Source organism: Eumetopias jubatus, unplaced genomic scaffold (genome assembly GCF_037043125.1).
Source record: "Eumetopias jubatus isolate StellerSeaLion01/CBP00866 unplaced genomic scaffold, mEumJub1_p1.0 scaffold_9, whole genome shotgun sequence".
NCBI classification, from domain to species: domain Eukaryota; kingdom Metazoa; phylum Chordata; class Mammalia; order Carnivora; family Otariidae; genus Eumetopias; species Eumetopias jubatus.
This window is the reverse complement of record NW_028274815.1, coordinates 70016631-70042075: the sequence shown is the minus strand read 5'-3', so window position 1 is coordinate 70042075 and position 25445 is coordinate 70016631. Positions and strand designations below refer to the sequence as shown.

General features: G+C 37.3%; 1 protein-coding gene across 20 annotated transcripts in view; it reads right to left on the bottom strand.

Annotated features, from left to right (window-relative positions):
• The window catches only part of NRXN1 (neurexin 1), a 1124404-nt gene that overhangs the window by 687598 nt on the left and 411361 nt on the right, over positions 1-25445 (bottom strand). For 8 of the 20 annotated variants that reach the window (XM_028103977.1, XM_028103973.2, XM_028103975.1 and 5 more), the window contains 2 exons: positions 5696-5997; positions 2172-2333 (listed from right to left, as the gene is read on the bottom strand). In XM_028103977.1, coding sequence (XP_027959778.1) covers positions 2172-2333; positions 5696-5997 — 464 coding nt within the window. Of the gene's footprint in view, positions 1-2171; positions 2334-3379; positions 3425-5695; positions 5998-25445 lie in introns of all 20 variants that reach the window. The other 12 variants (XM_028103969.2, XM_028103971.1, XM_028103979.2 and 9 more) reach the window with 2 other exon arrangements.

Genomic DNA, 25445 nt, shown 5'->3' with positions numbered 1-25445 from the left:
TCCTTTCCCTAGGCCATAGCAGGACTGACTTTCCATAGTTGAAGCAGGGCCTAGGGGCTGACTGTAGGCTGGCCTGTTCACAGTGAAAGTGAGGAAATGGGGTGGGTGGGTGGCAGTGTGGTTCTGTGCCCGCCCCCCTTCACAATCCCCTTTACCAGAAGGTGGTTTTAGGCATCTTATCATGAAATCTAGTTTCTGTTTGTTTTACCATGTTTCTTCCTAACCTGAAACACATTCTCTATCCCCTGCCTATCCCAACCATAGTTATCCATCAAGATTCTCACATTTTTATTCTTCTGTGTATCTTCTTTGTCTACTAGGTCTCTCACTCATTTCATTCTCTTGGACTCCAAAGAGTATAACTCTGCCACACAATTTAATACCTCATCCCTCACAGTCTATTACACATTTCTAAGAGCTGTTTCAGTTTGTAAGCACCTCGACGGTTTGCACAATCTTCCATGGCAGGGGCCCTAACAAACATTTCTGTTGGGACACTATATTACAGTAGTTAAGAGCACAAAAGACTCTGACATCAGACTTCTTTGATTAAGCTCTAGGTTTTAAGAGTTGTTAGCTATTGCTAACAACTTGCTCAAGAAACTTATCTGCTCTGAAACCTAATACTTTGCCTGAAAAAATGCAGATGATAAAATGACTACCTATATTGTGGAGATCCCTGTAAAGCCCTTAGGATAGCATCAGGCACAAAATAAGAGTTCAAAAAATGCCAGTGCTATTCTTATAATAATGAAAATAATAATTATTTCATTACACCCACAGAGCTTAGCAAAGTCCTGGGTCATACTACATACTTATAAAGGGTGAAAGCTATTCTCCGGGAGGCAGTCGATCCCTCCCACCACAAAGTATGGTTAAATTCAACTTTTCAGGGTGCCTGGGTGGCTCAGTTGGTTAAGCGACTGCCTTCGGCTCAGGTCATGATCCCGGAGTCCTGGGATCGAGTCCCACATCAGGCTCCCGGCTCGGCGGGGAGCCTGCTTCTCCCTCTGACCTTCTCCCCTCTCATGCTGTTTCTCTCTCTCTCTCTCTCAAATAGATAAATAAAATCTTAAAAAAAAAAAAAATTCAACTTTTCAGAACTGCATCTCCTTGGATTTGTTAAAATGAGCATTTTCAAATTCCTCTTAGGCTTCTTCTATATCCAGCCACTACTGGGCCATGCAGTATGTTCGCATACATGGAGGAGAGGTAAGGGTGTGATAAGCAGAGGCTGTTTTTCACTGATGCTTACCTGAATCAAGTTATATAACTGGAATATTTTCTTTAGAATAAACCAAAGTATGTAACTGCTTACCAATAGCACCCATGGCTAATCACTCATAAATTCAGCGATTACACTTTTACATTTTGGAGGTCTACACCATTAAATTGCAACCATACAATACAAGAGAAACCTCTGGTTCTAGCAGCCAAAAGAAACTGGGTTCTACCGGATTGAAAACAAGCACCTTTTATGGAAAAAACATATTAATATAAGTTGAAATTCAAGGACTTCCCAATCTTTTTCTCCCCAAACCCCGACAAGTTCCAATTTTATCAAGAGTTATACCAGATAAGGACAGCTGAGTATGAGGGATGAAATTACCGGTATCTTTTAGCCTGATAGTTTTGTTCAGGTAAATATCAAGTGTGCTCATCAGATCACAAATGAAACAGCTTCACTTCCTTTGGAATATTTTTCAAACATAAGAACAAAATTATTTCATCACACAGACTCATTTTGTTTTTGTTTTATGTAACCTCTCTTGTATCCTAATTTTTTTCTTTTTTCCTGTAATGATCAAACAAGTCACCACTGTATTAAAAACACCTAAGACAGTTAAGTAAAAATGAGTAAGGCATTGAACTTAACTCTAGATCCAGCCTTTCTTTGTTTCACTTTCTTTTATAGCTAATACACAACTGCCCATGCAGATCTTAACTGTGACTTACTCACAGACTATGAAAGAAGAGGCACTTCATTCCTTCATAATGTTCTATGAGCTGCCTCCCTCCCCCAATCCTATACAAACAACAGTGGAATATTCAATTTAAGGTTGTGCCATTTGGCTCCGCAAACACTGGGTCTTCAGCAAAGGTGCTTTCAGTCGGGATCTGAAATGATGGGATCATGGATTAGGAATGATTCTGGTGACAGTGATATTTACCTCTTTGAGACAGCCCATAAAGTTGTTACTGACTGGTGACCCTGGAAGGTCTGCTGTGCTGGGACTGCCTCCAACATAGAAAAAGTCATCAGACCCCAGCATGGTATAATCTTCTTGCGTGTAGCCCGTTGTGGTAAGAATCCCATCCACTGATATTGTCACCTAGATAACAAAGCACAGGGAAAGGACACGCTATACTCAGACCTAGATACTGTGATCCTGGGATATGCCTGTTTTGTGTTTTGTTTTGTTTTTGTTTTTTTTTTCGTTTTGTTTTTTTGCTTTTTTTTTTCTGTTTGTTTGGTTTTTATTTTTAGACCTATGGCGGAACCCATTTTCATGTCTGTTTGAAGTTTATTCTTGGATTCTATTCAACTAGCCCTAAGCCATCTAAACTAGTTAGAGAGTTAACTGATTATTGAACTAGTGTCAGCATCATCCCTACTGCAACTCAAAAGTTATTTAGCAGACACAAAAATGGTGTTAGTAAAATGCTTCCTAGGTTAGTTTTGCTGGTGTACATATTAGTAAAGTTTAGTCGTCTGTTATTAACTAATCACAACGTGCACCTTGTTAACATAAAAGGCGCAAGCTATTTCCAGCAATGTCACTATTCGCGCTATTGAGCAGCAGTTGTTCAGCATGCAAGTGCCTAAGTCCATGCCAAAGGGGAAGAAAGGCAAAACAACCCGTGGAAGCAGCACACGCGGATGTGCACATGCAAGAGGGACAGTACAGTTCAGAAAGGAAAGGAAAGAAAACGGGGAGAACCAAAGGAAAAAAACAAAAAACAAAAAAACCAAAAAAAAAAAAAACCACAACTGCTTTGTGATGACGTAAAGATGAGTGGGTGTGGCATCTCCAACATTCCCCAATCAGGTGTGCATGCCATGCATCATGAATGGTTAGAGACTGGCTGAGCTTGCGGTCACTCGGGCCAGCCACCATTTTGTCTTATCCCGTGTTAACCACAGCTGGATGCAAAACGTTCGAAACGTTAACGATGCCCCTACAGGTGAGTTGGAAAACAGAAGTTGACAGGAACAGGTAAAAAATAAGAAGGTCAACAACAGATGAAAAGAAGGAGGTCAAAGTAAGCAGAAGAGTACCAACCGCAGTTCCTCTTTTGTTAATGATGTCTACAGTTAAAAGAAAGAAAGAAAACACACGGCAAACCCAAAATAAGAAACAATTAGAATGATATCTACCGAACAATGTAGTTTGTTTACCATAGCGTGTCCAATGCCTGAGTGCTTTGTGGAGAAGGGGGGAGAAAGGAAATTAAAAACTGTGAACAGAATAACGATCGTTACTTAAAAAATATGATGGTCTCTACCATGTTAGTACATTTTTTGATTCAGGTAACGGTTAGTAGAATGAAACATTCCATGAATGACATGTTAGTTATTAAGCATGTTAGTAACATAGAAAAAGGGCAAAAAAATTTTACAAGAAAAAAGCAGACTAACAAATAGGCCTCCCACAGAGGTAATATTTTTCCTGCCAGTATTGTTCATCACTTGCTACTAGATAGAAACAGACATATGGCAATGTTCCCTTTGTCTCCCTGAGTACATCTGACAGTCATTTAAAAAGTCTATAAGGGATTCAAAGGCCTCAAGCTCATCAGCTGACCACTGCCGCCTTATGCCCGGAGGCGCTCCCTCCCCCACCCTGGCCCACCCCACCCCAGCAAATTCATAGGAATTGGTTGGCATTGCCCTGCTACTCAATTTTACAGCACACAAGGACTCCTTCTCAACTCCAAAACTTCCTTCGGTCATATTGATGGGCTTTAGGGTCACAGTTTACTGCAATGAAACAAAGCAAAGATCCTGACACATAGAATGAGTAGAATGGATTTGTTTTTAATCTGTCCTGCCACACATGCACCCCAGCTGTATAACCACAGTTTCCTTTGAGCTACCAATTCGCAGTTTGCTTTGTAACCTGAGCAAAGGCAAATCTAGAAAGTGGGCTCCTCAAGCCCCACCCTTCCTTCTGCGCTTCTCTCAAATGGGCCTCCGGTCTCTTGGTGAGAATCTGAGAGAAAAAAATAAAAAAAAGGAAAACCAAAGAGACAGACTTATAGGAAATCCATGGTCTCCTGCTGCACTGAGTTGGTGGGGGCGGGGGGTGACTCTTTCCCAGGGCAGGTGTGAAGCATGCAGGGCCCCTCCCATGACAAGAAGGCCTCTGAAAGGTCTTTGAGGATCTAAGAATCCTTCAGTTTTACTTGTCTGCCTTAGGTAGACTGTCTGTACGCCTAAAATTCTTTTTTGCCTCAAGTTTGGAGAGTGTAAGCCTTTCAGAAGCGGGAAAGAAAAGGTTAGACGGTTAACAGCTCAGAAAGAGAGGGCTGTTTTAGTAAAGGAAAACCAGAGACAATCCGGTCATTCTGCAACTGTTCAGAGAAACAACAAATATGTTAAGGATATTAGTTTGAGATCAGCATGAACTGCAGAAAAATTAGTCACTGTCAACACTTAACAAAATGACACATTGTAATATAAAATTTCAAATAACCAAAACTTATAATGTTCAAAATAAAAGGACAATCTATTCACTTCCATTTGTATATATAGGTATATATATATACTGTAATAATATGCCTCAGTTAAAAACATACAGTATATGTGGACCCATAGATTTACTAAAGAATTGTATATAGACTCTTGCAAGATTTTTTTTTTTAAATACAACCAAATAGAAATGGGCACCTAGAAGATGAACTGGTCTCTCCAGAGTCATTTGGGTATTTTCCTAGTATATTTTCCTAGTATATAGACTCTTGCAAGTCTATATAGATATATAGTATATAGACTCTTGCAAGATTTTTTTTTTTCCTAGTATATAGACTCTTGCAAGATTTTTTTTTTTAAATACAACCAAATAGAAATGGGCACCTAGAAGATGAACTGGTCTCTCCAGAGTCATTTGGGATTTAAAGTATCTCTGCTAAAAATAAAAAATGGCTTCATAAACAGACTCTTCAGGAGATGTACAGGCCCCCAAAGTCGTTCTTTATGCCTCAGGGGCTGTTCTTGTCCCTATTTCAGAGGTAGGGGTGGAGAGGGAGTAGGGATTGATACAATCCCAAATCACAAACACACTGATATTTTTACTACAAAAAAGGAACTGTGATTTAATGATCCCAATGTGCATGCTTCCAAATGATCAGCATGAAAACTAGAATTTAAAATCAAACAAACAAAAAAAAAAATAAAAAATAAAACACAACAAAATCACACACATCACAGGAAGGGCAGGTCGCAGGGATACCCTTGTCGCCCTCTGGGAAATTGTCATATGTCGCTGTATCAAAATAGCCTTTGGGCCCCCCAGAACTTTCTAGATATGCCCCTGCTCAAGTATGGCAGGAAGATTCATCTCAGAAGAAGAAAAATCTAATTTGTAAGCGACTCTGAGGAGCCCTATATCATGTTGTTAGGATTTTCAAGTACCACACACACAGCTGTAGTGAGAAACAAAGCCAGTAACTCTCTTATCCACTGCGTTGTTACCTGACGCAGATTCCTCGTGACTTTCACATCATGCCAGGCATTATCATTAAACTTTCCATTCACGGGCTCCACTAGTGCTTCAAAGGCTCCTGATCCCAAATTAATGACCAGAGAGACAGCTCCATTTTTCAGGGCAAGATTGACATAATCAGCTGATTTCCCGGTATGAAGCATCAGTCCATTCCTCTGAAGAGTTTTAAAGGACAGAGTTATTTCATCGCTGCTGCTTTGAATGGGGTTTTGAGACAAGTCGTAGCAGAAGTATTCAGATCCCTTGAAAGTGGCAATATATTCTTCTTTTCCTAGGGGGAAACAGACATATATGTGCATAAGTAAAGAGATATACTATGTAGATCAGCAGACCTTAACAGAAACAAAATTAATCATTAGTCCCCCCCCAAATTAACTCTGTCTAATTAACATTCATGACAAGAGCCCCGTCAAACAGTCAAACGGTACTGTAGGTGGCAGTATATTTTTAATAAACCTCCTTAGCTATTGGGCCATCAATTTCAATAGCTAAAGCTGACATTCTTGAAAATTCAATTAATTTTTAAGTATCACTGCAAGAGCTCTGATCACAGAAAGTAGCTCTGTGATATCTCCAGGGCATGAATCAGGTACCATAAATGCATATTGGACGGTTCTACTCTGCTGGCAACAATGGGTGCCAATGTGTTTGCAACATTCTCTCCATCCAACTGAAGCGTTATTTTAATTTTCAGTGAGACATTTATATTCAAAGATCTCAGTGAAGAGCCAGATATTTTCATCACTGAGAAACCATAACAAATTATCTGGTAAGGGGAAAGCAAAGAAAAAAAAAATAGAATTTGGTCTGGGAGTAAATAGATCTCCTACAGAGCATGTGCATTTTGTTGTTGTTCCCTCCTTGGATGTTGGGAGCAGTGATAGTGAGCTTAATGGAGTCTGCTGGATTGTTGATTCATTCCCTGATCTCACCAAGCAGATGGTAGGGCTGGCTTTTATGAGACTGGTCAAAATTCCAGCACATCATCATGGGAATAGCATGTAAATGAAGTCTCAACATTCTCTATATATCTGTCTTTATCATATTTACGAGTAACAGTGTGGGTCCCAAAAGATGTCAGACAGATTAACCCAAAATGTGGGTGTTTGGAAAGAGCAATCTTCTCCCACTGATTAAGTGAGTTTAACCAAAGGAAGAGTGTAAGCCAAAAGCTTCCTCAACTTCCTAGGCAATGCTGGTATTGTGCCAAGAAAAATGAAACAGTATGGTCTAGAATCAGCTTCTGATAAACTATAAACACAGAATTATAAGTGATACTGGGGAATCTTAATCTGTTTTACTGGTAATATAGCCTCTCTACCATGTCCACAGGAGGGTTCATGCCAAAAAGGGGCTTACCCTTGGCAACAGGTTTTTACCTCAGGGCTATTTCATTTGATAGTGAAATAACTCATGTCCTTGAATCAGAGCTCAAATCAAGGTCTCAACTCACCAGTGCCTGACGACCTGACTCTCTGGATGCAGACAGTGCCACAAGTGGCTAGAGGTAGGCAAGGCATGGCATGGAGTTAAACAGTGAACACCTAGGGACTTTCACAAGGGTGTGCCCTAGAAGAAAAGTCACTGCCTACCAGTAAGTTATTAGTGACGACTAGTGGTCAAGCCAAATCCATCACATTCTGAGGCAGAATCGTAGCAAGGACAATGCAAGCCAAACTAGAGGGTCCCTCCCATTCATACAGTCAAAATATTGGTTGAGCACCTCCTAAGTGTTAAGCCCAGTACCGGTCTTTAGGGATAATGGAGTGGCCAAAGCTGACCTGATTCCTTTCTCTGAAAGTTGACAGTCCAGGTGTCTACTCCCCTGATCAGTTCAATATGGCAAGTGGCTTGATATTGGGAGCTAGCACAACCAAATATTTCTAAATATATGTACTGGGGGGTGGGGGGAAAAGTAGGTCAACATATGAAATTAGATCCTAGCTTGGCTACTTGCTAACTCCACTGGGGAGCAATTATGCATCTTTTCAAATCTCAGTTTCTGAAATATGGCTAGTTATACCAGTCTTTCCAGATAAAATGAGATAATGCATGTATAGACATATGGCAAATTTGGCAGGCCTTAGGAATGGTAGATACCTTCCTTCTTGCCTGTCTAATGTAATAACTGTGATAAATAATCTAAAGCAAATAGCATATATGAACTTCATTATGAAATCTAGAATATTATCTTTAAGGTCAGAACAAGGACGCCTACTATCAACATACTGTACTTTAAGTCCTTGGTAATGTAGGAAGAAAGGAAAAATATATGAGCATTATAAAGATTATAAGTGAAAAAAATCATATTAGTAAATAGTATTGTGTAAATTGAAAGACCAAAATAATCTTCAGAAAAGTACTGGGTTTAACAAGATATTTCAGAAAGACTGCAGGGTTCTATATACTGGGAGAGTCAATGTTTTAAACATATGTAAACAGATCTATAGATTTGATGAAATTCCGTTAAAAATCTAAATGAAATTTTTATGAATGTGAAAAGCTGATTCTACAAGTTCTTTGGGAAAAACGAGCCTAAAATAGCCAAGCTATGTCAGAAAAAGAAGTAGAAGGAACTTTCTTGTGTGAAGGTGCACATTTATTAGAAAACTATGGTAATGAAGATAATACATTAGGATAAATGAAAAAAGGGGGGATAAAAAAAAGAAACTAAAAATAATCCTAAGTCTACATGAAAACGATTTATATCAAGTCAGGAATTACAGTTAAGTGAGCAGAGTATAGATTAGTCAATAAATGGTGCTGGGACAACTGGTTATCTACATGAATAAAGTAAAATTGGATCTCTACATCATCTACAAAAACCAATTCTCCATGCACAAAGGATATAAGTTGCTGAGGTAAATCTAAAATTTTTGTAGGACAAGAAAGTGAGATACTGAATTATGGAATGATTTATTAAACAGGTGTAAAAGGAACTAATAAAATATCAATACATTCAACCACATTAAAATTAGGAACACCTGTTCATCAATAATATCACAGAGAGAAAGAATCTAAATAAAAAAACTGGAAGAAAATAATTTTTTAAAGATTTTATTTATTTATTTGAGAGAGAGAGAGAGTGAGCACAAGTGGGGCAAGGGGCAGAGGGAGAAGCAGACTCCCCATGGACCACAGAGCCTGACATGGAGCTTGATCCCAGGATCCTGGGATCATGACCTGAGCCGAAGGCAGATGCTTAACCAACTGACCCACCCAGGCACCCCAAAAATATTTTTATACCTTATTAATTTAAGAAGGACTACAACCCAGGATATGTGAAGCACTTTGATAAATGAATATGAAACAAGATGAACAAGGGGAAAATAGGCAAAAGAAAAGCACAGGTAATTTCACAGAATAAATGAAAAGATGCTCAATCCTATGAGTCTTCTGGGAAAGGCAAAAACCAAATTATATTCAAATACCATGTCATAACGCTGAAATTGGCAAAAAATGAAAATAAAAGAGAAAAATTCCAGGTTTGGAAAAGCCATGGAAAAAAAGTAATTCTTACTTACTGCTGCTGAGACGGCCGATGAGATGAAAATTGACCAACTGCAATAAGCACTATTTGGCATTATATAATCCCATGGGAATTTCTCATATTGTAAAAGTCTCAGTACTCAAAAAATGGTTGCCATAATCAATAGAGATAACATTCCTAATTGCTTTCAATTCACTTCTCTCTGCTCATTGTTCTGATCCTTTGATGATAGGTAGTCACATGAATTCCGGTTCATACATATATGTACATACATTATGTATGTATCTGAAGATGACATTTGCAGAATTTTCATCCCTGCTGAATACTTAGAATTAGGTCTCTAAGCCACAGAGAGTTTTAGAGACCCTCCTCTGGCCCAACCCTTTAATTTACATTATTAAGAAAGTAAGCCAAGAAACAGACTCTTAACTATAGAGAACAATCTGAGGAATGTTGGAGGAGAGGTGGGCGTGGGGATGGGTTAAATGGGTGATGGATGTTAAGGAGGGCACTTGTGATAAGCACTGGGTGTTGTATGTAAGTGATGAATCACTAAAATCTACATCTGAAACTAATATTGCACCATATGTTAACTACCTGTAATTTAAATTAAAGATTTGGAGAAAAAAATTTTCAGACCTATAAAATTTAAATGACTATCAAAGTTCAGAAAGTGTGCCAGCACTCTCTATTCTGTTCCATTGGTCTATCTGTCTGTTTTTGTGCCAGTACCATGCTGTCTTGGTGATCACAGCTTTGCAATATAGCTTGAAATCAGGCAACATGATGCCCCCAGCTTTGTTTTTCTTTTTCAACATTTCCTTGGTGATTCGGGGTCTTTTTTGATTCCATACAAATTTTAGGATTGTTTGTTCCAACACTTTGAAAAATGCCATTGGTATTTTGATTGGGATGGCATTGAAAGTATAGATTGCTCTGGGCAGCACAGACATTTTAACAATGTTTATTCTTCCGATCCATGAGCATGGAATGTTTTTCCATCTTTTTGTGTCTTCTTCAATTTCTTTCATGAATGTTCTGTAGTTCCTAGAATACAGATCCTTTACCTCTTTGGTTAGGTTTATTCCAAGGTATCTTATGGTTTTTGGTGCTATTGTAAATGGAATCAATTCTCTAATTTCTCTTTCTACAGTTACATTGTTAGTGTATAAGAAAGCAACTGATTTCTGTACATTGATTTTGTGTCCTGCCACATTACTGAATTGCTGTATGAGTTCTAGTAATTTGGGGGTGGAGTCTTTTGGGTTTTTCACATAAGGTATCATGTAATCTGTAAAGAGAGAGAGTTTGACTTCTTCTTTGCCAATCTGAATACCTTTTATTTTTGTTATTGTTGTTGTCTGCTATTGCTAGGACTTCTAGTCCTATGTTGAAAAACAGTGGCAAGAGTGGGCATCCTTGTCGTGTTCCTGATCCTAAGGGAAAGGCTCTCAGCTTTTCTCCATTGAGAATGATATTTGCTGTGGGCTTTTTATAGATGGATTTTATGAAATTGAGGAATGTTCCCCCTATCCCTATACTCTGAAGAGTTTTAATCAGGAAAGGATGATGTATTTTGTCAAATGCTTTTTCTGCCTCAATTGAGAGGACCATATGGTTCTTCTCTCTCCTCTTATTAATGTGTTCTCAGCCACTTTGGAAAATAGTGTGGAGGTTCCTCCAAAAATTAAAAACAGAGCTACCCTATGACCCAGCAATTGCATGACTGGGTATTTACCCCAAAGACACAGATGTAGTGAAAAGAAGGGCCATATGCACCCCAATATTCATAGCAGCAATGTCCACAATAGCCAACCTGTGGAAAGAGCAGAGATGCCCTTCAACAGACGAATGGATAAAGAAGATGTGGTCCATATATACAATGGAATATTACTCAGCCATCAGAAAGGATGAATACCTAACTTTTACATCAACAAGGATGGGGCTAGAGGAGATTATGCTAAGTGAAATAAGTCAAGCAGAGAAAGTCAATTATCATATGGTTTCACTTATTTGTGGAACATAAGGAACAGCATGGAGGACATTAGGAGAAGGAAGGGAAAAATGAAGGGGGGGAATCGGAGGGAGAGAAGAACCATGAGAGACTATGGACTCTGAGAAACAAACTGAGGGTTTTAGAGGGGAGGGGGGTGGGGGGGAGGGGTTAGCCTGGTGATGGGTATTAAGGAGGGCACATATTGCATGGAGCATTGGGTGTTATATGCAAACAATGAACCATGGAACACTACATCAAAAACTAATGATGTAATATATGGTGATTAACATAACAACAAAAAAATAAATAAAATATAGGGTAAAATTTGATTTCAAAAAAAAAAAACTAATGATGTACTGTATGGTGACTAACATAAAAAAAAAAAAAGTGTGCCAGGAACAGAAGCAGACTCTAACTACCTTTAAATAACTAACTAACAAAATAACAAAGGTTGGGGGTGTAAAGAATTTTGGTTTAGTTAAAAGGCTATAGCATTTTATCCAAGTGACCCAATGTCATTTCAAATCAGCATAATTCACAATGCATCTTGACAAAGGATTCCTTTGCCAGATAATGTGGCAGACCCAAAGGGAAAAATAGTAAAAAGAGTTTGCAATTCACTAGATGGCAAGCTTTGAAGTTATATGAATGTTGATGACATTTAACACCATGATGTTTCTATTACTTGAAAATATCACTCTTTCTGTATTGTCTAATTAAAAAATTTAGGTAATTCAAATTGCATTAAAGGCAACCACATAAGTCTTGGAAAAATTCAGTGTAGAACATATTATTACCTCAAAAAGCCATAAATGAGACATGAATCTAAACAGGAAAAATATTTTTGCTATGTTCTTTTTCATGAAAGAATATGTATTCTATATAAAAGTGCATAAATCATTCTGTTTTCTACAACACAAGAGGATTATATTTCCTCCAACTCTTCGTCTGTTGCTGTATAGTCTTTGTCATTAAATTTTGTGCTATGTCATATGCAAGGAAGAAGCAGCATAGTGAGTAATTATTTATACTTTCCTGTTGAACATGTAAAGAATGGGTCTATTTCCATTTTAAAATACAAGTCCCAAATATTTTGTGCATTTCCAATATGTGTTAAAACAATAAACATCAAAAAGAAATGAAATACCAACAACATTTTTCACAAAACTAAAATTTGTAAGGACCCACAAAAGATCCTAAATAGCCAAAGAAATCTTGAGAAAGAAGAACAAAGCTTGAGGTAACACAATCCCAGATCTCAAGATATAGTACAAAGCTGTAATAACCAAAACAGTATGGTACTGGCACAAAAGCAGACACACAGATCAACAGAACAAGATAGCCCAGAAATAAACCTATGCTTATATGGTCAATTGACCTATGACAAAGGAGGCAAGAATATACAATGGGGACAAAGTGTCTTCAACAAATGATGCTGGGAAAACTGGACAGCTACATGCAAAAGAATGAAACCAGACCACTTTCTTATACCATACACAAAAATAAACTCAAATGGATTGAAGACTTAAATATAAGGCCTGAAACCATAAAAGTCCTAGGAGAAAACATAGGCAGTATTTTAAGAATGAAAGTGAGAGAGAGAGAGAGAGAGAGAGAGAGGAAGAAATTAGATTTACAGCAATACATATAGCAACAAATAATTTATATCCAGGATACATAAATGATTTATACAAACCAATAAGAAAAAAACTAGACAAATCAACAGAAAAAAATAGGCAAAATATATGAACAGACACTTGATGATAATAGGATATCCATATGAAAAGATGTTCAATTTTGTCTTCAGAGAAATCAACTTAAAATCACAGTAAAACATCAATACATTCCACTATGATGAATAAAATGACAAGACAAAACATACCAAGTGTTAATGAAGACGTGGAGCAACTAGAACTCTCATATATTACCGGTGGGGACTACTTTTTAAAACTGTTTGGCAGTATCTTTTAAAGCTGGATATCTGCATATTCTATCTTCCAGTAATTCCACTTGCAAGTATACATCCAACAAAAATTCACTCAAAGATAATAAGAATAACATGTCAGTATGTTTGTAGCAGTCCTCTGCATAATAACCTCAAACTGAACACTACCAAAATGTTAATCAAGGGAATGGATAAATGTTTTGAGTTCTAGTTACACAAAGGAACAGTAATGGAAATACATGATCTTCAACTACAAACAAAAATATGGATAAATCTCACAATAATAAGGTTAAGTAAAAAAGAAAAATGCCAGGGGTGCCTGGGTGGCTCATTCAGTTGAACATCTGACTCTTGATTTCCGCTCAGGTCATGATCTTGGGATTGTGAGATCGAGCCCCATGTTTAGCTCCGCACTGGGCATGGAGCCTGCTTGTGATTCTCTCTTCCTCTCCCCCAGCCCTCCCCACACCTCTCTCCTTCTAAAAAAAAAAAAAGAAAGAAAGAAAAAATGGAAGATGCCAGGCTTGAAAGAACACTTCTTATGATTACAATTATATAAAAATTTTAAAAAACAAGCAAAACTAAACTCTACTGTTGCAAATGAAGATAATGGCTAGAGGAAGGGAAAACTAGTGAGGACACAGGAGGGCTAGTAATGTTCTGTTCTTTTTTTAAGTTTTTATTTTAATTCCAGTTAGTTAACATGGAATATCATATTAATTTCAGGTGTACAATATAATTATTTGACAGTGCTCATCACAATAAGTGCATTCCTTAATCTCCATCATCTATTTAACCCATACCCTCACCAATCTCCTCTGGTAACCATCAGTTTCTTGTCTATGGTTAACAGTCTGTTTCTTGCTTTGTCTCTCTCTATTTTTTCCCTTTGCTTCTTTGTTTTGTTTCTTAAATTCCACATATGAATGAAATCATATGGTATTTGTCTTTCTCTGACTGAGTTATTTTACTTAGCATTATACTCTCCGAGCTCCATCCATGTTTTTGCAAATGGCAAGATTTCATCCTTTTTTATGGCTAAATAATATTCCATCACATATATGCACCACTTTTTCTTTATCCATCATCAATCAATGGACACTTGGCTATTGTAAATAATGCTGCTATAAACATAGGGATGCATGTATCCTTTTGAATTAGTGTTCTTTGGGTAAATACCTAGTAGAGCGATTTCTATCTCATAGGGTAGTTCTATCTTTTTTTGAGAAACTCCATACTGTTTTCCACAGTGGTTGCACAGGTTTGCATTCCCACAACAGTGCAATAATATTCCTTTTTCTCTACATCTTCACCAACACCTGTTGTTTCTTGTGTTGTTGATTTTAGCCATTCTGACAGGTGTGAGATGATACTTCAATGTAGTTTTGTTTGCATTTCCCTGATGTTGAGTGATGTTGAGCCTCTTTTCCTGTGTTTGTTGGCCATCTGGATGACTTCTTTGGAGAAATGTCAGGTCTTCTCCCCATTTTTAAATTGGATTATTTGGTGATACTAGCCCATTATTGGATATGTCATTTACAAATATCTTCTCCCATTCCACAGGTTGCCTTCTAATTTTGTTGATTGTTTCCTTCACTGTGCAGAAGCTTTTCATTTTGATGAAGTCCCAATAATTTACATTTGCCTTTGTTTCCATTGCCTCAGGAGACATATCTAGAAAGAAGTTGCTACAACTGATGTCAAAGAAGTTACTGCCTGAGTTCTCTTCTAGGATTTTGATGGATTCCAGTCTCACATTCAGGTCTTTAATCCATTTTCTATTTATTTCTGTATATGGTGTAAGAAAGTTATCCCATTTATTTCTTTTGCATGTAGCTCTCCAGGTTTTGCAACACCATTTGTTGAATAGACTGTCTTTTTCCCATTTGGTATTCTTTCCTGCTTTGTGGAAGATTAATTGACTATATGATTGTGGGGTTTATTTTTGGATTTTCTCTTCTGTTCTATTGATTTATGTGTCGATTTTTGTGCCAGTATCATACTGTTTGGTTTACTATAGCTTTGTGATATAACTTGAAGTTATACGCTTCCAGCTTTGCTTTTCTTTTTCAGGAATGCTTTAGCTACTCAGGGTCTTTTGTTGTTCCACACAAATTTTAGAATTGTTTGTTCTAGTTCTGTGAAAAAAGTTATTGGTATTTTGATAGGGAATGTATTAAATAAGTAGATTGCCTTGGATAGTGTAGATATTTTAACAATATTTGTTCTTCTGATCCATGAGCATGGAATGTCTTTCCATTTCTTTGTGTCATCTTCAATTTCTTTCATCAGTGTTTTGTTATTTTCAGAGTACAGGTCTTTCACCTCTTTAGTTAGGTTTATTCCACAGTAACTTATTATTTTGGGTGTAATTGTAAATGGAATTGTTTATGTAATTTCTCTTTCTGCTGTTTTATTATTGGTGTATAGAAATGCAAATATTTCTGTTTGTTGATGTATCCTGCGACTTTACTAAAATCAGTTCAAGCAATTTTTTGGTAGGGTCTTTCAGGTTTTCTTTATATAGCATCAAGTCATCTGCAAATAGTGAAAGTTTTACTTCTTCCTTACTGATTTGGATTTCTTTTATTTCTTTTTGTTGTCTGATTGCTGTGGCCAGCACTTCCAGTACTATGTTGAATAAAAGTAGTGAGAGTGGACATCTCTGTCATGTTTCTTAACTTAGGGGAAAAGCTCTCAGTTTTTCCCAATTAAGGATGATGTTAGCTGTGAGTTTTCACAGATCTTTATTATGTTGAGGAATGTCCCCTCTAACTCTGTTTGTTGAGAATTTTTATCACGAATGGATATTGAATTTTGTCAAATGCTTTTTCTGTGTCTATTGAAATGATCCTTTCTCTTACTGATGTGATGTACCACATTGATTGATTTGCCAATGTTGGACCACTCTTGCATCCCGGAACCAAATCCCAGTTGATTTTGGTAAATGATTTTTTAAAATGTATTGCTTAATTAGCTTAGCTAGTATTTTATTGAGAATTTTTCTATCTATGTTCATCAGGGATATTGGCCTGTAGTTCTCTTTTTTGGTGGTGTCTTGTTTTAGTATCAAGGTAATGCTGGTTTCATAGAATGAATTTTGAAGTTTTCCTTCCTTTTCTATTTTTGGAATAGTTTGAGAAGAATAGGTATTAACTCTTCTTTAAATGTTTGGCAGACTTCACCTGTGAAGCCATCTGGTCCTGGACTTTTGTTTGTTGGGAATTTTTTGATTACTGACTTAATTTCTTTGCTAGTTATTGGTCTGTTCAAATTTTCTATTTCCTCCTGTTTCAGTTTTGGTACTTTATATTGTTTCTAGGAATTTATCCATTTCTTCTAGGTTGTCTAATTTGTTGGCATGTAATATTCTCTTGTAATCCTTTGTTTTCCTGTGGTGTTGGTTGTTATTTCTCCTCCCTCACTTGTGATTTTATTTATTTGAGTTCTTTCTCTCTTTTTGGTAAGTATGGCTAAGGTTTATCAGTTTTATTGATTTTTTTCAAAGAACTTGCTCTTGGTTTCATTGATCAGTTCTATTGTTTTTTAATTTCTATATCATTTATTTCTGTTCTAATGTTTATTATTTCCTTCCTTTTGCTGGTTTTAGGTTTTGTTTGTTGTTCTTTTCCTAGTTCCTTTGGGTATAAGGTTAGGCTGTTTATTTGAGGGTTTTTTTTTTTTTTTTTTTTTTTTTGCTTCTTGAGGTAGCCTGTATTGCTATAAACTTCCCTCTTAAAACTGCTTTTGCTGCAACCCAAAGTTTTTGGACAGTTGTGGTTTCATTTTCATTTGTTTCCAGGTACTTTTTAAATTTCTTCTTTGATGTTGTGGTTGACCCATTCATTGTTTAGTAGCATGTTATGTAAACTTCACGTATTTGTGGTCTTTCCAAATTTTTTTTCTTGTGGTAGACTTCTAGTTTATAGTAGTCAGAAAAGATGCATGGTATGACTTTGGTCTTCTTGAATTTGTTGAGGCTTGTTTTGTGGGCTAATATGTGATCTATTCTGGAAAATGTTCCATGTGGCCTTGAAGAGAATGTGTATCCTGGTGTTTTAGGATGGAATGTTCTGAATATATCTGTTAAATCCATCTGTTCCAGTGTGTCATTCAGAGTCATTGTTTCCTTGTTGATATTCTGTGTAGATGATCTGTCCATTGATGTAAGTGGGGTGTTAAAGTCCCCTACTATTACTGTAATTATTGATTAGTTCCTTTGTGCTTGTTATTAACTGTTTTATGTATTTGGGTGCTCCTATGTTGGGTGCATAGATATTTACAATTGTTTTATCTTCTTCTTGGATTGTCCTCTTTACTATTATGTGGTGTCCTTCTTTGTTACAGTCTTTGTCTTAAAGACTCTTTTGTCCAATATAAGTGCTATTACTCTGGCTTTCTTTTGACACCATTGGCATGGTAGATGTTTCACCATCCTCTCACTTTCAATCTGCAGGTGTCTTTCAATCTAAAATGAGTCTCTTTAGGAACATATAAATGGGTCTTATTTTTTTTTATCCATTCTGTTACCCTATGTCTTTCAATTAGAACATTTAGTCTGCTTAGTAATGTTCTGTTCTTGATCTGGGTTTTGGTTATGGATGTGCTCAGACTGCAAACATCACACAGCTGTACACTTATGATACATGCACTTCCCAGTATTTATGTTATGTTTCAATAAAATAATTTGAATTATCCAATTTAAATAATCTGGATAATTGAAAAAAAATTCATCTGACATAGGATTGTTGTCCCAATTAATAGGGTGATATGAGCAAGACAGTACTCCTACTAATGCTACTTTTATTAGTGAAAGCTAAAATAATAGCAATAGTAGTAATATCAAATATGTATGATTTAAAAACTTTTCAATGCATATTAATATCCCTAATGCCATTTGCTCTTCAGAGCAACCTCACAACATTTAGAAAGAAATATATAGGCTGCATAGGTACAATCATAATTGTTTGAAGGGCCATAGTTTAAAGGTGCTAATTGATAGATCAAAGCCAAGGTGAAGGAAGTTTCTTTCATAATCACAGAAATGTTTTGATAATAGAGAGACAATTAAAAAAATAAACTTAAAAATTGGAGTATTTTCCTAAAATTATATATTAATTTTAGTGTCACTATACAATTTCAGGAAGAGATTGAATAGGATGCTATTGTACTGCAGTCCTATTCAGTTTTCATTCCTTCAATAATTTAGATAAAAATACAGTTTTTGCTCATCTAATTTTCTGAGGGAAAGTTAGATGGAAAATTTGGAATTCTATAAATTCTTGTTATGCTGACTCTGACAAAGCTAAATTTGATGGGAATAAACCTGAGTCCTATTTTCTGGTCCAAAACGACCCAACTGAACAAACAAATAATATAGGCAACATGACTTCTCAGGCACAACAGATAAAACCAAATAAAGCAAAATCTTTGGAGGACTTAGAACATGAATCAACTGTGTGATAGAGAAACTCAAAAAAGTCCATGTAAGCACGGATTATATTCATGCAAGTACTTAGAAGAGGGATGGCACAGTCTTGTATTTTAGTGCTGGTCTACTCACATCTGTTATACTCCTACTTGATCAAGCTAGAATATGTTTCAGTATATGCTGAAATGATGAAAGGCTTCTAGATTATATAAGGAAATACTGAAATCTCTCTTAAAGAAAAAAAAATAGGGGATATATGACAGCATCTCCAAATATCAGAAAGAATGTCCCTTAGAAGAGTAATTGCATTTTGTGTGGAATCAGGGTGTAAATAGAATCAAAGCATAAAAGCTATGGGATAATATATGTCAATATAATGAAGACTTTCTCAGAGAATTATCCATAGGTAGAACACTTCATGTGATAGTAAACCAATTTCTCATCTCAAAAAGGACAAACATAACTGAATCACTTAATTGGGTATGATATAAGGTCTTCAATCTTTGAAGGTTAGACTATAAATGGATCGATTTCAACACAAGAATTTCTACTTTATAGACAGGAATGTTAGACAAAGAGAGGTGAAATGACTTCCAAGTTCACAGAGAAATTGATTCTCAGGATAAAGCCCCTTCACACAGCCTATGCTGGGGCAAAAATCTCATTAATTTGGCCCTTTGTTTCCACATCTATCAAGTTCAATGAGCTTCTTCACTAAGTGAAGGACCTGCAAGGGAATGGCCCTACCTCTTAAGGACAAAGATGCCTTTGGGCAGAGAGAAGTCATGCTGACCCCACTTAGATGAGGAATGTCAGGTCTTTTATGTATGCCAAAAACATATCCTATGCTATTGTTTTTGATTATCTTGCTTTTCATATGCTCAATCCCAAATTACACAAGTTTTTAAGGTTTTACTATATTAATGTGATTCTAAGATTGTGTTCAACACAAACTAGAAACTAAAGTCAACATGTGAATTAAAAAAAACGAACAAAAACAGACATTTGAGTGAGAGACTTGTTTCATTTGTTTTACTACTCTCCAAGTCAAAATACACAAGAATATTGTGCCAAAACATCCTTGACTAAACAAAGGTACGCACTAGGAGTTTATATGAATAAATTAAATAATAAGCCTGGCTGTCTGACTTTAAAGATAAAACAAGTTTAGAAAAACAGAAAAAGGAAAGTCTGATAATTGAAAATCGCATCAAGTTAAATCCTGTCCCTAAGAAGCATAACAGAAAACAGTATCATTTTATTTGCCACAATCCTATGTGATTTAAAAGTTAAAACAACCAGTGGATCACTATAAGGAAAAATAGCATGACTTTATTTTATTTATTTATTTTGTTTATTTTTTTAGAGAGAGAGAGAGAGAGCATGCACATGAGAACTGGTGGGGGAGAGGCAGAGGGAGAGAGAGAATCTTAAGCAGGCTCCGTGCCCAGTGTGGAGCCCTGTGTGGGGCTCGATCTCACAACCCTCATATCATAACCCTGATATGACCTTGAGATCATGACCTGAGCCAAAATCAAGAGTCAGATGCTTAGGGGCACCTGGGTGGCTCAGTCATTAAGCATCTGCCTTTGGCTCAGGTCATGATCCCAGGGTCCTGGGATTGAGCCCCACATCGGGCTCCCTGCTCAACGGAAAGCCTGCTTCTCCCTCTTCCTCTCCCCCTGCTTGTGTTCCCTCTCTCGCTGTGTCTCTCTCTGTCAAATAAATAAGTAAAAATCTTAAAAAACAAACAAAAAAAAGAGTCAGATGCTTAATCAATTGAGTCACCCAGGTGCCCCAAGCATTACCTTAAAGGAAGAGTAGTTCACTCTTTCCTTACATTTTCTACCTGATTCAATGTTGTAAATCATTCCAAAATTCTCAAATATGATTCGATCTATGTAAATTCTGAGGTTAACTTCCATTATTTTCTGCAAGAATTCAAGCTTTATAAAATACTCATCACTCAAGATTTTATTTCACTTTAGGTACACCTCAAAGCAATCAATCTGGAAATAAGTTGCCAAGCATCTATCAGGTAACCGCCACCCGCCCCCGCAAAAAGAGGCACAGTCTTAATGATGATATATTTGAGGTCATTAAATACAAAAGCTAAAGAAGACCTAGATATTATTCAACACAAGACCTTTGTTTATTAGATGAAGAGAGTGAGGGTCCAACAGATAAAATTATGGTCGCATAACTAATTGGTGTAGAATCAAAATATAATCCTTGCCCTCTTGAGTCCAATCTCATGGTCTTCCTTATTTCCCAGATATTGTCATGAAATGAGTCTCTTATTCAGGACCAAAAATTAAATACAGCTTAAACTTGAACATATTTTTCCAAAAGAAAATAGGACACAGTCCAAAACTCTAGTACATTTTTCCAATCCTATCGTGCAACTGATTTGCATTTGCTTAAATAACTGCAGGTGCTGGGAACCAAAAGCTACTCTATGCCTGTCTGAGCTGATGACCAATCAGTTCTGCATGGATCATATGATACACAGGGACAGTAATAAACAGATACTCTGGCATTCGCCAGGTGTGCAATATTGCAATTTCTGGGCCTGCCTCAGGCTCAACTCCAACAACTGAATCTATGACAACTAGCCTCTATCATATTATAACCTGGACAAAATCTCAGTTTTCTCATAAGTAAATGCAAGCAATAAAATATTTTCTCATCAGTTAATGGAGGGGCCTATCTGACAGGGTAGTTGTGAGGATTAAATAATATAATGTATGTGTAATGAGATTATTAAAGAGTCGCAACCCACAGCATATATTCATGTTATATAAACATGAAAGAGTATTTATGTATGTATTTATGCAAAAACAGTCATTTTTTTTCCTCCACCTCTTATTATTTTGGGCAGAATCACTGAATTTCTGGTCACTATGGGTTATCAAAAACTCAGGCTACTTTATAATTTTAATCTAAGATTTGATATAATTTTCATCCCTTATTTCATAGTTTTGAAGTGAGGGGTTGGGGAGGAAGAATGTGGTATGGTGCTAGGTGTCTTCTTACACTCTGCCTTCTTGCATTTTCTAAATGTTGAGACAGAGAGAGAGAGAGAGAAGGAGGGGCTTGGGGGGGCAGAGAGAGAGAGAAAGATCAGTTCTCTGCCCCAGCAACTGGCCTTCTTGTAAGTAATACTGGCCAGACTGCTCAAGCCCCAGCCAATGTGGAGTGTCTGTTTGAGCCCTAGAAGCTTAGGTATCCTGGCTATACCAAATGCTGAAAACGTAGGCTATACTCTTTTTGCCAACTCTTTTTACCTTGCTGGTTCCCTTCTCCCCTCCTCAGAAAGGCACGGGGCAGATCAGCAAGTCTGATGCATACACTGCCATGCATCAGGAACGTAGAATACTAGCTTGCCTTTTTTTGCATAATCAGGTTCTACACATGATTCTATAGTAGTCTCTTCTCCCAGTTAGGCTGGACAAAGGAAGCACACTTCTCCTGAACAGTACATTTTCAGAGTACCTATGACCTAGTGGCTCCTTTTTTCCCTACCTGCCCCATCCCCCAATGCTTAGGTGGCACAGGGATGGTGGGAGGTGGAGAGTGTGTTAGGAGTGGTGAGAGGGTCAGCTTTGCTGTCTTGTAGTCAGTGCTGAGGGAGACAACTGGCCAGTGTTGAGAGGTTCACTTTATAGTGGAGGTTACTTAAATTCTTTTGTTTCAGGGGGCTCTAGTCAACAATTCCATGAGGAAGATGTTTCCTGAACATGCAACTGTGTACACAGTCATCCCTGGCATATGGTGGGGAATCGTTTGCTACTTATTATTAACATTATTATTAAAGACAGGGGCGCCTGGGTGGCTCAGTCAGTTAAGCATCTGACTCTTGGTTTCAGCTCAGGCCTTTATCCCAGGGTCGTGAGATGGAGCCCTGCATCAGGCTGCCAGCTCAGCTCAGAGTCTGCTTGTCTCTCTCCCTCTGCTCCTTCTGCCCCACCTCTCTCTCATAAATAAAAATAAAATCTTAAAAAAAAAAGTAACTACTACATTTCAAAGGACTGTCTAGCTGTTAAAAACTGAGCTTTTTACCAATTCTTTTATTAACCAGAGTATCATTATGCCCAACACCCTAATTCCAGAAAAATTTTGGTTAGTTAAAGTTCATGGAATAAGAAAGAGATGGAAATATTACAAATGGCATAAAGGAAGAAAAAATGTCTCTATTGATAGTTTACCCTTTTAATCAGGTTTGTATCTAGATGACTTGTAAGATGATCTCATGTGATGTTCGTGATTTTTTTGTTATTTTTATTTTTCATTCTCTTAGGGAAGCACATTGGGCTAAGAATCAGGAGACCGGGCACACTGGTTTCCACTTGGCCACTTTTCAGCTGTCTGCCCCTGGCCTCCTCCGTTAGCCTCCATGCTCCTCATTTTCCTTCCTGGCAAAGTCACAGAACTGGACTAAGTGCTCTTCAGCATTTCTCTCAATTCTAAAATCCTGTGGTTCTGTAACATTCTTGATTTTTTGAGTCACTGTTTCATTGATTCATTCAATAAACATTTACTGAAACCCAACTCTGTGCCAAACCCTATTGCTTTCCTGCTGTCAAAATCAGGCAACATGCTAGAGTTAAAATGTCTTTAAAGATTTCTGATGGCTGCTACTTTTAAAAGGAACTTTCTATAGCAACCTCTGTCTCTTTGAGCTCTGAGGGCTAGCTGTCTTCTTATTCTGTAAGGACTGAAAATTTTAGTAAAACAAAGGGGCATGGGAAGGTGTTCTATTCACACTATCAGAAATAAACTTTCTATTCTGATCACCTTTTTTCCTTAGCCCAGAAAAGAACACCTTCAACAGATTTTCCAGTCCTATGTATGCTGGGGTGTTAAAAGAATGTATTTGATAATTTCCCCCCATGTTTAAGGTATTTTTCCATATAAGGGCAATCCCTGGAATAATAAAATATTTTAAGAGAAAGTTTATGTTACTTACTAAAAGTTTATATGAATTAATTTAGGAATATGCATACTTCTTGAATAAAAGTATGGGAGAATCCATCAACAATGACCAATGTTAGTGTTTTCTTATGGACAGAGCATTAAAATATGGAGTTAGGAGCCCTGGGTTCAGTTCCCTACTTTGTGGTTAGTGCTACATAACCATGGGCAAGTAGATGTAACCGAGCCTGAGTTTTCTTCAGTAGAATGACTATAATCATGCTATCACACCACACTTCCAGATTTCTTAAAAATGAGGATCTGTAATATAATGATTATGGAATTAGTATTATTAACTATATACTGATTCTTCCATAAACTCCCCTCACCCCATCTACCATACCTGTGTTGAAAGCATCGTAAATCTACACTGTCTAGTTCAGTACTTCTCATCCCAGGTTCCTCATCTGATTTGCCTACTATTTTCTCAATTCTCCCAATGATAGTACAAAACTAGCATCTTTCTAGATACGTAGGAGAGAAGTTAGTTCATTAAGTACAATGAGTTCCATAGGACTCTATTCTCTTCCCAACACCAGCAGAGTTCTAGCCTAAATGTAAACACAAAGAATTTAGCAGAAAGATTTTGGGAGTAGCTCACAGAATAAAGGAATTATTGAACCACAAAGTTTTGGAAAGGAAGGAGCACAGGGCAGATGTAAGCTCCTCACAGCAGAGTTCCTGGGGTTGTATCCCTCATATAACACAACAACGCTGAAACTCAGACTCAATACTAACTCCTTTCAAGTTCTGAACTCCCCAAAGGAGATGAACTGCAATTAGTTCAGCTTGTGTTGGTCAGAAGTCTTTGCTCCAGATCAGACTTTTATGATCAAAGTCGGGGAAGGGAATGGCCAGGTTATTAAACATGGACATTGTGAGAAGACTCATCCATTAGCACTTGACATTATCAACCAGCTGGTCTTGTGACCTAATATTAAAAGAGCTCCCTTCTGGAGTGGGAGATACAGGCTTCCAGTTATGGAATGAACGAATCACCAGCAGTGAGGGTACAGCGTAGGGAATACAGTTAAGGGTAGTGTAACAGTGTTGTATGGTGACAGATGGTAGCTACACTTGAGGTGAGCATAGCACAATGTATAAAGAAGCTGAATCACAACATTGTACACCCAAAGCGAAGGTAACATTATGTGTCAACTATACACTTCAATTAAAAGAAAAGAGTGTCCTTCTTAGGAGGTGGATAATTATTACAATTTCTTTTTTTCATTTTACCTACGATATAAACTTAGTCTTCAAGTCCAATGTGGAAAAAAAATAAGTGGACATTGGCTGATTTGTGACTTTTATTTGAACTCCGAAACTTCATCAGAAATCTCAGTGAATCACAGAATTGTAAACTTTAGAGGCGCCTGGGTGTCTCAGTCAGTCGAGCATCCAACTCTTGATTTCTGCTCAAGTCATGATCTCAGGGCTGTGAGATTGAGCCCTGCATCAGGCTCTGCACTGGGTTTGTAGCCTGCTGAAGATTCTCTCTCTCTCTTTCTCTCTCTCTCTCTCTCCCTCTCTCCCCCCCTCTCCCTCTGCCCGTCCTCTTTCCCCCCTTTTGCTCTCCAAAAAAAAAAAAAAATATAAACTTTGGAGTTGAAAGAGGGAGACCTATAAAGGTTATGAGATTTTTCTCTAGTGCCTATAGCTAAGCATAGGCAAAATTGGGATGAGAAGCTGGGTTTTTACACCAGTTGCTCCCAAACAGGGCTGGTCATCAGAATCATTTGGGAAAACCTTTAAAAAAGCATATTTCTTTTTTTTTTAAAGATTTTATTTATTTATTTGAGAGAGAGGGCACAAGCAGAGGGGAGGGGCAGAGGGAGAGCAGGGAGCCTGATGCGAACTTGATCCCAGGTCCCCAGATCATGACA